Raw genomic sequence first — 13,072 nt, forward strand, 5'->3', positions numbered from 1 at the left:
AATACAAGGTGAACACCTGAGTGAAAATCTGGGGAGCCATACAAAGTCTGAATCAATCTTGAACTGGTACTTCATATTGTAGAAGGAGAAGCAGCAGTATTTTCTAGTGGACTGATGCATGAAAACTCTAAGGTACGCACCTTTCAGGTCCACCAAATTCATCCTGAACTTCATTTACCGAACAAACTTGTTCAGTGGAGAGAGATCAATGACAAGTCTCCAGCCCTAGTCGACTTCTTCATATAGAAGAGCCAATTATAGAGAACGGTAAATTTATCTAGAATGACTTCAAGTGCGTTCTTCTCCAGCATTCCTTCCAAATCTATCCGCAAGGCCAGGGCTTTTGGCAATGTTGGAGGATTGGACGAGAACTCTATCAGTAAGTGAGATGGGGGCCTACAATCCTGAAAGGGTAGCAAGTAACCACGCATAAGAATACTCAATACCCATGGTTAGGTCCTATGTCTGACAGGTTACGCAATAGCAAGACAAGCATTGCCCTACTCTCGGCAGCGGGCGACAGAGAATGTCAGCATCAGCATTTCCTCTCTCTGCTTTCTTCCCACCACTACCCTTCTTGAACAAACCAGGTTAGAGGCTAGAAAGGGCTTTGCTTGCACAGGCTCCTTTCAGGAAGAAGTTGAAGGTAGTCTGATCAGCATCTAGGAACAAGCATCAAGCCATTCATTACAACCAATTCTCTGAGACTGGCCGAATCTGATGGTTTTGGCACAGCTACCTGCATATGAATCCTCAGAAGAAGAGACATTGCCACCTGCAACGAAAAGCTACGAAGCAACAGAGCTATCTCAGCACTAACTTTTTTTGAGAAACAGGAACCCAAGAAATACCTTCTCTTCAAAACCCAGTAAGCATAATGGTTTCCTGACTGGTGTGCAAGGAAGGTCACTGCTTTCCTACCAGAAAGCACTAGACTATTGTACTTTTCAAGGACTCTGGGGTTTATAACTGTTGTCTTTGCGACATACATCACCGCCCACCACCTGTCATTAACATGCTCGTTAACAATATACATGGCTGTTCCAGCTTTACTGAAAACAATTCCTTATTCTAAAGGATGAGAGGTTTTTATAGCCATATGGACAATCAAAAATTAATAGAGACAAGAATAAAATAATAACTTACCCAGAGATTCTAAACCAGTGTACATTTTTTCTAGTAGTGATAGAGCTGCCCGATACTGGTGTAGGTGGTAAAGGACAATGCAATTGTTCAAATGTATCACACTTCTATCAACTTCGTCGGCTGAGCCAACCTCATCTATTTTAAAGCCGGACTGAAAGCAAAAACAATATAATCATGGATGATTTACAGTACAAAATATAAAATAAAATATTCGTATTCTACCTATATAAAGACACAACTGAACTGAAAAATGTCATACAACAATAATCTAAACATTACATATCTGGAAAGTAATTTGCCTTTTTCCGAGCATACAAACTGAAGTCACTTACATGGATTATTTATATATGCTTTGGATGAAAGCTTGAATTAATGTAAAACCTTTGTAATGAGATAAGCTAAATAAAGGGGATAGATCACACCTATCATCTGAGCACTCACCTGCCACTTCTTCTTGCATAAGAACAAGAAAGATGATTTTGATTAAAGTAACTTATAATAAATGTTTTGGGTTTGCATTCTAGGAAAAATCAAAGACACAAACCCTCATCATTTTTCAGGAAGGCTAACTAACTAACAGACTGGTAACTTCATCACTACCTGCTTGTGTACCTGAGCAAGGGAAACACGACTCCAGTAACCCCTATACTATCTGACATGGGATGCAAAATGGACAAGGGCGCTGTACCTGAGCATGGAAGTGCGTGAAAAGTCCCCAAATATATTTACTCTAAGGAAGACACATTACTTTGACAATTGGCTGTCTTAGAACAGGCTGCTCTGTTTGTTAAGCATTTGGTCAAACTAGCAGGAAAAGAGTCTGTGGCTGGGATAAAGAACAAAAGAAAAAGGGCAGAGCAGTTGATAACTAACATTCAACCTTTCACAACAATATTTCTTAGACAAGACTGTCTATCCAATAAGAGTTCAGATGTTAAGTAACATGTGAGCAGTCACCACAGTTCCAGTAAAGAATGAGTCTCAAAAAAGTAGGTAACACCCTGAGTTGGAGAGATATGAAGAATATTCAGTGAAAGCCAAACACCTACTGACAGTACCTTCACAATCAAGGTAGTGAAGGACAGTGCTCCAAACTCTGTGACAAAATCACAAAAAAGAGGGAACTTCAAAAGTATACTCTAAAATATTCCATCAAATACTGATGAATTTTCAATTAGTGGCCAAGTCAAGAACGAATGAAAACAATAGAAATCCTGTTATTGAATTGACAATGGTGTATCCAATCCCATCAGGGAACTACCCAGGTTATGGTTTATAAAAAAGTACTGGAGTTATCCTGACAATGAATGAAATCCGTACATAAATGATAACTCAAAAGATCAAGTTGAACTGGGAAGGCAATGCAAGATATTATACCCAAGGATGTTGAGGGATGCTTAACCACAATTCAATCACCAGTATTCTTCAATCTAAAGCGACCTTCTCACCACAAATGAGTGCAGACACAAACTGTTCCTGTAACCTACACAAATAAATGAGCTTTAACCAAAAACCTGAGGCTCAGGAATACTTTGGTTGATGATTAAAAGAGCAAACCACTCACTCGTCCCTATACTGTCAACATCTAAAGAGGGGAGAGACAAAAGCAACCTCAATTGTTGCTGTACACATGTATCACTAAGGTCATGTTGATGCTCATAAGCCCTACTAAGAACCAAGCAAATGAAACCCAAAAATCATTATACAGTAGTGCAAGAAGTACTAATTCCATTACAATGAGTATAATGTGTAGAAAGATGTTCTAAATCCAAGAACAGTACTGTATCGTAGATAAAAGTCATTCAGGTGTGCACTCCACATATCTGATGCCTCTGAGAACAGAAACATTCCTGGAAAAGAAATATCCATGATGTTCGACGAGGAGAGATTTGTCACTCACCAATAAAAATCGTCTTTCACTTCATAGCAAAGAGGAAGTGGGATTGTTGGAGGATGACAGATGATGACCAGTGTTGGTTCAAATGACACTGAAATGAATCAAACAAAGTTTAATCTGCCCCTGCTTCTCCAAGGATGACAGGTGACCAGAACAATTTGCCTTAAGCTGAGCTGGTTCTTCCAGTCGAAGCAAGAACTGTTTTAGTCTCCTTGAATTTGTTGATCAGACTGTTTGCAAGTAAATTTTTGCTGTTACCTTATGAATTAACCTGCCCAGGTACTACACCTACTGCTTATAGATATGTAACTTTCCCAGTTTATCATGATATTCAGATCATGAAAAACTGCAAATGCCAATCACTATCTTGAAAATGTTGTTTCTTGCAAAAAGCTTATTTCAACTAATTGCTTTGATCATAAACAATATGGAACCATAATGATTGGGTCCTAGCAGAAGCAAGAAAGCACACTGATTGGGCAGTCAACACTCCAAAGCATGAAGCCATGAACAGACAGACTGTTGCGTGCAGATGAAGCAGAGGTACTTCCAAGAGCCCTGGTAGAAGAATATCTTGAAAAGTAATGAGTATTTTGAACATGCATCCCACAGATTCTACGAAAGTATGAAATCATCATTGGTAAAAGCCAACAGGGCATAGTTGTTATCTTCTGGATCAGATGAGAGCAGTATTAGAATGTATACACTCAGAAAATGGGTCATCTGCCTGTAAAATAAAGTAAGATTGGCTCTAAGCGCTGTCTAAAACAGAAGTGTGTAGGGTAATGCTCAAACTCACCCAGGATACCATAAAGAAACACAATCTGAAGGGAAGTAACAAATGTTGATCTCTGGTCTTTCATAACCTTCTCAACCAAGAAAAATGGCTACAGAACTGTATACTGTTTGAAACAGGAAAGCCCCAATCTGTGATTTCCATTGCATCATTCTCTAGTATCATTAAAATCTCTGCAGTTGGTAAAATTTACTGAACCTTAAAGAAGTGATAGAAATGGGATAGGTCTCTGGAAAAAGGGGGAAGGAACACTGGAAGACTTGGGACAGAGCCTGATACTAAACAAAAAAGAAAAGGGTTGAGCATAATTCATACTTTAAAGATAGAGAGCCTCAGATCAGACTCAAGGGTGATGGAAAACTGGCCCTGAAGGCTTCATCAAGTTCCCTTATAGTTTCTGAAGGGACTTACGGCAGATTGAATAACAAGAAAAAGGTTTTGAAAATCCGTTTTTCATTTCAACATTCAAGTCCAGATTCGATCTGTAACGAGAGATTGCACTCAAGTCGTAACCCCTCAAATATGAGACAGCAACTAAAATCATAACTCCTCAGGACCAGGTCACCCGACAAGTTGGCACAGTGGTAAGAGAGAGAGGTCAACATTACTCATTACACCAATAAGCTACAGTTTTTTCCTCTTCAAGGACTAACTAGAAACAGGAAAGTCTTCCATTATTTGAGTCAAACATATACAATAAAGCAGCCTGAAAAGAAGCCATGGCAACTGACTTCATGGCTGATGCCTTGAAGCTTCTCAATACAGACTCACACCATCTGTTAGGAGAAAGACTTCACATCTTATTTGCAAAGTTATATTCTGCACAGATAAGGAAAGGCACTAATATGTGTAAGGTAAATAAATGTACAATAATCTAAATAAAAAAAATTCTACTTTGTTTTGATTTTTTATCATTTCCCATAAAACCTAAGACTGACATACAGTACAGTACTAAAAGCACAAGGACAATACTTATGGGATCTTTTTAGAGAGACCAAGTCTAAAATGCAATCATATCCAAATCTCCCTTTCCTTCAATTATTAGATGGGTAAAGATAAAACCTAAACATGAAAAAATTTCATGGTAAAGCATCATGTAAAGTGAAAGGCAGAGTACAGTATATACACCCAAAAACTATAAATTTTATAAAATTTATTTTTTTTCCTAGCTGTACAAACCCGAGTCCTTTATATAGGATAACTACCAGCATGTTTTCTAAGACAGGCTAATAAAAAATTTGGTTGATTGCATCATGCTTCGTTGCAGAGTAAACAGCGCATATGCAAGAAGCAAGATGAAACTTGCACACAGCATCTCTTCACAACACTCACCTCGTCAAAGAATTACGGGGCGGTTTAGGCGGGACCTTCGATAAATGACACAGTTTGTATAACTAGGAAAATGACAAATTCGGAGATAATTTGTATTTTTCCTAACCATACAAACCTTAGCTATTTACATGGGGTATTACTTTCGGCGTAGCTGAAATGACGAGCCATTAGATTTTGAACGAGGGTTTACTACCCCCTCGCTAGTTAGCAAGGGGGTAGGGGAGGGGTAGCTAGCTACCCCTCCCCCCTCACACCCCGGTGAACTAATTCACTTCGCTTAGAGGTAGGACTTCACGGGGGACAGGGCTGGCGGCCAAGTATGTGTAAATAGCTAAGGTTTGTATGGTTAGGAAAAATACAAATTATCTCCAAATTTGTCATTTGTTCCGTAACCGAAATACAAACCACGCTATTTACATGGGGTGACTTAACCCTTAGGTAGGGTGGTAAGTCCCAGCCTTACTGGCTTTGGCTTTGCCTGGGACCTCAAGATCCGAGTGTGTAGCACTCGAGATAAGGAGTCCCTGCACCTCGCAAGTTCTTTGCTCCGCAAGGAACGTGCGGCCTACATAAGCTAGTGTGTGGAGGAAAGAAGTGTGACTCGTCCTAGGAAGTTGAACTGAAGTCCTTTAGATGGAAATCTAGGCTAGGACGTTCCCAATACCACCTCGTCAGGGTATGGGGGACGCGACAGTATTATTTTAATACTAGGAACACAAGGAAGCATGGTTTACCTGCAGTGGTTTGAGGTTAGCTGTGCAGAGAACCCAGGATGCTGCTTTCCCCAAGAAAGGGGAGGATGAAGAAAAGAGTAAGGGCCAGACATACTTTTTCATTCATGCAGACTAAAACCGGGTAACAATGCCCTCAACCTTCTGCTACTTGTCCATTAAGGAGCCTGAGGTTAGACCAGCTGTTGTGTAGCCACCACAGGGCCGATAGAGAACGTATCGAGCCTCCTGTGGGTCACGTCCTGCAGGTAGTGGGCTGTGAAGGTCGTTTGACGCTTCCAGACCCCAGCTTGTAGAACCTGCGTCACTGAGAAGTTTCTCTTGAATGCCAGGGACGTAGTGATGCCTCCGACATCGTGTGCTCTCGGGCGACGTGACGGAGGAGGGTCTGGATTCAGGGAATGGTGGATGACCCTGCGAATCCAAGCTGAGATGGTGTTCTTAGTGACCCTCATCTTCGTCCTTCCTGTGCTCACAAACAGGGCTTGCACTCGAGGACGAACTGCAGCTGTTCTCTTAAGATAGAGCCTCAGACTCGTTACTAGGCACAGTAGGAGATGGTCTGGGTCATCTGTTACAGAACGGAGACTCGAGATCCTGAAGGAGTCGAACCGTGGGTCTGGAACTCCAGGATTCTGAGTCTTAGCAACAAACTCAGGGACGGACCCGAACGTTACCTCCCCCCATCCCCTTGAATGGGCGACGTCGTACAAGAGACCATAAAGTTCACTAACTCGCTTGGCCAAGGCCAAAGCGAGCAGGAACACCGTCTTCCAAGTCAGGTGACGATCAGAAGCCTGGCGTAATGGTTCGAACGGAGGTCTCTTAAGAGACCTGAGGACACGAACCACGTTCCATGGAGTAGGTCTCACTTCCGACTGAGGGCAGGTAAGCTCGTAGCTTCGTATGAGTAGGGAAAGTTCCAGCGAGGAGGAAATGTCCATTCCTTTCAGCCTGAAGGCCAGGCTTAAGGCTGAGCGATAGCCTTTCACCGCCGAGACCGAAAGTCGCATTTCTTCCCGCAAATACACAAGAAACTCCATTATTGCTTGAATAGTGGCATCGAGGGGAGAGATACCCCTTCCATGACACCAACCACAGAAGACTCTCCACTTCGCCTGGTAGACCCCTGCAGAGGACTTTCGCAGGTGTCGAGACATCCTCTCCGCAACTTGTTGCGAAAAGCCTCTCTCTGTGAGGAGATGCTGGATAGTCTCCAGGCGTGAAGCCGAAGCGATGCTACGGCTTTGTGGAAGATGTTGCAGTGTGGTTGCTTGAGTAGTTCATGTCGTGGAGGAAGCTCTCTCGGGAGTTCCGTCAGGAGCTGCAGAAGGTCCGGGAACCACTCTGCATGATGCCATAGCGGAGCTATTAGGGTCAATGACAGGTTGACCAACAGTCTGGTCTTGTTGAGCACCCTTCTCATCAGACAGAACGGTGGGAAGGCGTAAACATCGGTGTTGTCCCACCGTTGTTGGAAGGCATCTTGCCAGAGTGCCTTGAGGTCCGGGACTGGGGAACAGTACAGCGGAAGCTTGAAGTTCAAGGCTGTCGCGAACAGGTCCACCGTCGGGGAACCCCACAAAGTCAGGACTTTGCTGGCTACTAGAGGTTCCAAAGACCACTCGGTACTCACTATCTGCGATGCTCTGCTCAGACTGTTGGCGAGCACATTCCTCTTGCCCGGAATGAAGCGAGCCGAAAGTGGAATCGAGTGGACTTCGGTCCATCTCAGTACCTCTACTGCAAGATGGGATAGCTATTGTGAAAAGGTACCTTCCTGCTTGTTGATGTAAGCCACCACCGTGGTGTTGTTGCTCATCACCACCACGGAGTGACCCGCCAGGATCCGTTGGAACTCTTGAAGTGCCAGATATACGTCCTTCATTTTTAGCAGATTTATGTGGAGGTACTTTTCTGATTCTGACCATAGGCCTGAGGTCCTGTGGTTCAGAACATGGGCCCCCCCACCCTTCTTTTGAGGCGTCCGAGAACAGCATCAAATCCGGGGGGAGGACGAGAAGATCTACTCCCTTTCCAAGATTTTCGTCCGTCACCCACCACTGAAGGTCCGTCCGTTCCGCAGGACCCATAGGGACCAGGATGTCCGGGGAATCGTACCCTTGATTCCACCGGGACTTGAGCCGCCATTGCAGGGATCTCATCCTGAGGCGGCCTTTTGGAACCAGACGGGCTAAGGAGGAAAGGTGACCTAGGAGACGTAACCACGATTGGGCTGGAAGCTCTTCTCGTCTGAGGAAAGGATCTGCGACCCTCCTCAGTCTTGCTATCCTGTCGTCTGATGGAAAGGCTTTGTGGAGATTGGTGTCCCCATATCATGCCTAGATATACCAGTCGTTGAGATGGAAGCAGAGAAGACTTCTCGAGATTTACCATGATCCCTAGATCTTGGCAAAGTCCCAGAAGCTTGTCTCGGTGTCGAAGAAGGGTCGACTCCGAGTCTGCAAGGACCAGCCAGTCGTCCAGATAACGGAGGAGACAGATGCCAATCCTGTGTGCCCACGAAGATATCAAGGTGAACACTCTGGTGAAAACCTGCGGTGCTGTGGAGAGACCGAAACACAGCACCTTGAACTGGTAGATCTTGTTGTCTAAGCTGAATCTCAAGTACTTCCTGGAAGACAGATGGATTGGGAGCTGTTAGTACGCGTCCTTCAGATCCAGTGTACACATGAAGTCTTGCGGTCTCACTGCAAGTCTGACCGTGTCTGCTGTCTCCATGCTGAACGGAGTTTGTTTGACAAACTTGTTCAGGGCTGAGAGGTCAATGACGGGTCTCCAGCCTCCAGACGCCTTCTTTACAAGAAAGAGTCGACTGAAGAAGCCTGGGGACCCGTCGACGACCTCCAGGAGAGCATCCATCTTGAGCATGGTCTCGACTTCTGCCCGAAGGGCTAGCCCCTTTACCGATCCAATGGCATAGGAGCTCAACGACACTGGATTCGCTGTCAGGGGAGGAAGAGATGTCGTTAACGGGACGCGATATCCCTGACTGATCACGGAGATCGTCCAGGAATCGGCCCGGAGTTGCTGCCACCTGAATGCGCGACTTTGTAGGCATCCCCCACTGGTGGACATGCAGGGGGATTGCCAATCCTAGCGTTTGCGGCCTCGGCAGCTCCCTCTGGGATTCTTGCCTCCCCTGGAGGACTTTCCACCCTTCTTGTCTTTGACAGGAAAGGGCTGCTGTTTGGACACCTTCGTCTTTGCTGCAGGCGCCGGTTTCATCAACTTGGACTGGCGAGGTTGTTGGGGTGCTGGAGGTTTGTAGGGCTTAGATGTAAGAGCCCTTTGGAGGAGAGAATCGTGGTTCAATTTCCTCCACCTCTCAGCTGCCTGTTCCACATCCTTGGGCTCAAACAGGCTCTTTCCTAGGATGGAAGAGTGTCTGAGCTTGCAGACATCCACGGCTGGGACCTTCGCGTGGAACCTCTCGGTCACTGCATCACGTCATTTCAAGATCGAGTTTGCCCACAAGTTCGAAACTTGGTGGGCCAGAAACTCGATGGTACGTGTGCCCGAGAGGAGGAAGGTCTCCAGGGCCTTCCTTGTGCTTTCCTTGGAAAGATCCTCGGAACGCAGCAGGATGCCCAGAGACCCTAGCCAGACATCCAGCCACGAAGTGGCCTGCATGGCACACTTTGCGACCTTCTCCTGACTCAGGATCTCCGTTGCTGAGAATGTCACCTGCCGGTTGGAGAGTCTCTCAAGAGAGACTCCCTTGGTAAGCTCTTCCACGGAGTGATGAAGAGGGAGAGCTAAACAAGGCTCCTCCATGATCTCGAAGTACCTCCTCTGTTGGACACGAGGAGGTGGGAGGAGCTTGTTACCAGCAGAGGAACGGCTGGAGGAGGCGAGTTCCGCAAGCTGGCCCTCAACCTTATCTCTGGCACTCTTCACCCCTTGGGACCAAGGCAGAGCCGCACTGGCCTTAGAGGGTTTTTGAGTGCCATAGACTTGGTCCAGGACCGTATCCTTGCCTTCACGAGGGGCGGTCTCGGGGTCCTTGAACTTGTTGAGATGCCTCCTCAAAGTCAGGACCTGCCTGAAGGCATGCTCTGAATCATGCTGCTCTCCTCCTGGTGAATTGGCAGCAGTCTCTCCTGTTCCCAACTGCTCTACTTGGGGGGACACGTGGACGTTCTCCTGGGGTCTCGCTGGCTCTGGTCGAATCCTTGAAGAAAACTTCAGGACGGTCTTCGAGTCCTTCGGTTCCCTTCTAGGAGGGATGCAGGACTCCAGCAAAGAAGTCTGAGGGCTCTTCTCCGCCCCAGTACGCGACGATTCTCATACTCGTGGTGGGATCTCTCCCACTGGTGCGGTGGGAGAAGGTCTCACCTCGGTAGATTCTCCCGAGGACGGAAAAGCTTCGTCCACAGGAGAAGGAGAGAACGAGCCTTCCTTACGGACTTCTTGGGGGCCAGCTTGACCCTAGGAGAAGTCAACACGAACTCTACTCCTCTCTTCCTCTTCAGTGGGGACGCTGGTCTGAGACCCAAATCAGCAAAGGCAGGCTTAACAGCCTGGACAACAGCTCTGATAAGGGAACCAAACCAAGGCTGACGACTGACGGACGCAGTGTCAGAGACTCCCACTGGAGGGAAGGGGATCGGGCGATCCTTTAGAGAAGACACCATAGGGCCTGCCTGAAAGGAAGAAGAAGAATGGTGCCTAGACCTATCTGAAGACTTCCCCTCCTCCTGCGAGCGCGCTGTTCTGCGCTTGCGCAGGGCATCGTGAAGATGATGACCTGGTTGTGAGCACTCCTGAAGACTCGCTCGGCTGCTCGCGCTGCGAAACCCGTTGGGAATCGCGCTTGGGGTCGAGCTGGTGCTCGCGCGATGGACAAATCGCAGGTTCCCACGGGCGAACGTTCGCGCGCGAGCAAGCGGAGATGAAGGCGCGGGAGCGCGTGGGCTTGGGCGAGGGGGCGCGTGGGCGCACGGGCGAAGGGGCGCGCTGGCGAGGGTGCGCGTGGGTGCGCAGACGAGGGCACGCGCGGCCGTAAGGGCGAGCGTTGGCGGCCGGGCGAATGACGGCGCAGGCGAGCGTCGGGGCGTTGGCGAGCTATGGCGCACAGGCGAGTGATGGCGCGTAGAGCGAGAAGGTGAGCGATAGTCCTCAGAAGAGATAGTGCGTGGGCACGTAGGAGACCTTCGGCGAGCGGGATTGTGTGCATGCGGACTCGCTGAAGAATGCTTGCGCGCAGGCGGTAGATCGCGCAGGAGATCGCTGGCGCGCAGGCGCGCGGTCTGGAGCAGGCGGCTGGGGCGCAGGGCCAGCAGGAGTAGAGGAGCGTACCGGGGGCTGCTCGTGGGCGCGTGCAGGAGACTTTCCGTGAGCACGTGGGCGTGTAGTGTCTCGTCGAGCTCTGGAAGGGCGCGAAGGCGAGTGCGCACGATGGCGCGAAGGCGAGTGCGCACGATGGCGCGCAGGCGAGGGCAGACACGTGGGCGAGCTCCGAGGGCGCGCAGGTGATCGCGGCCGAGAAGGAGAAAGAAGAGTCTTCTTTCCTGTGCTCAGATCCGGAGATCGTGGGCGCACGGGCGAACGAAGGCGCGCAGGTGCCGCGACTGAAAGGCGCATTTTTTCCCGCAAATACACGAGGAACTCCGCTATTGTTGGAATAGTGGCATCGAGTGGAGAGATACCCCTTCCACGACTCTAACCACAGAAGACTTCCCACTTTGCCTGGTAGACTGCAGCCGAAGACTTTCGCAGGTGTCCAGACATCCTGACAGCAACTTGTTGCGAAAATCCTCTCTCAGAGAGGAGATGCTGGATAGTCTCCAGGCGCGAAGTCGTAGTGAACCTACGGCTTTGTGAAAGATGTTGGCATGTGGTTGTTTGAGTAGATTGTGTCGTGGAGGAAGTTCTCTTGGTAGCTCCGTTAGGAGTTGCAGAAGGTCCGGGAATCATTCCGCGTGATGCCATAGCGGGGCTATAAGGGTCATTGAAAGATTGACCGATGTTCTGGTCTTGTTGAGCACCCTCCTCATCAGACAGAATGGGGGAAAGGCGTAAACGTCAATGTTGTCCCACCGTTGTTGGAAAGCATCTTGCCAGAGAGCCTTGGGGTCTGGGACTGGGGAACAGTACAGCGGGAGCCTGAAGTTCAGGACCATTGTGAAAAGATCCACAGTCGGAGAACCACACAAAGTCAGGACTTTGTTGGCTACTAGATGATCCAAAGACCACTCGGTGCTCACTATCTGAGAAGCTCTGCTCAGATTGTCGGCGAGCACATTCCTTTTGCCCGGAATGAAGCGTGCCGATAGTGGTATCGAGTGGACTTCGGCCCATCTCAGTATCTCTACTGCTAGATGGGATAATTGCTGCGAAAAAGTACCTCGTTTGTTGATGTAGGCCACTACTGTGGTGTTGTCGCTCATCACCACCACAGAGTAACTTGCCAGGTACTGTTGGAACTGTTGAAGGGCCAAAAAGACGGCCTTCATCTCTAGGAGATTTATATGGAGGTACTTTTCTGACTCTGACCAAAGGCCTGAGGTTGTGTGGTGCAGCATGTGCGGCCCCCCCCCCCCCCTGTTTTTGAAGTGTCCGAAAACAGCATCAAATCTGGGGGGAGGCCGAGAAGATCCACTCCTTTTCGTAGGTTCTCGTCTGCCACCCACCACTGGAGATCCGTCAGTTCCGCAAGTCCCGTGGAGACCTGGATGTCCGGGGATTCGTACCCTTGATTCCACCGGGACTTGAGTCGCCACTGGAGGGATCTCATCCTGAGGTGACCGTTGGGAACTAGACAAGCCAAAGATGAAAGATGACCGAGGAGACGTAACCACAATTGGGCTGGAAGTTCTTCTCGTCTGAGAAAAGGTCTTGCGACCTTCCTCAGCCTTGCTATCCTGTCATCTGATGGGAAGACTTTGTGGGGATTGGTGTCTATAATCATGCCTAAGTATACCAGTCTTTGAGTGGAAAGCAGTGAGGACTTCTCGAGATTTACCATGATCCCCAGATCTTGGCAAAGTCTCAGAAGTTTGTCTCGGTGTTAAAGAAGGGATGACACCGAGTCTGCTAGGATTCACCAGTCGTCCAGATAACGGAGGAGACAGATGCCAATCCTGTGTGCCCAAGATTATATTAGGGTGAACACTCTGGTGAAAACTTGTGGTGCTGTGGAGAGAC

At 48.0% G+C, this 13,072-nt stretch overlaps 1 protein-coding gene across 1 annotated transcript in view; it reads right to left on the reverse strand.

Moving 5' to 3' along the window:
* Positions 1-13,072, reverse strand: part of Not10 (CCR4-NOT transcription complex subunit 10) — a 176,227-nt gene that overhangs the window by 101,366 nt on the left and 61,789 nt on the right. The window contains exon 4 of the mRNA XM_068358766.1: positions 1,147-1,297. Within this exon, the coding sequence (XP_068214867.1) occupies positions 1,147-1,297 (151 nt within the window). The remainder of the gene's footprint in view (positions 1-1,146; positions 1,298-13,072) is intronic.

Source organism: Palaemon carinicauda, chromosome 35 (genome assembly GCF_036898095.1).
Source record: "Palaemon carinicauda isolate YSFRI2023 chromosome 35, ASM3689809v2, whole genome shotgun sequence".
Classification (NCBI taxonomy): Eukaryota; Metazoa; Arthropoda; class Malacostraca; order Decapoda; family Palaemonidae; genus Palaemon; species Palaemon carinicauda.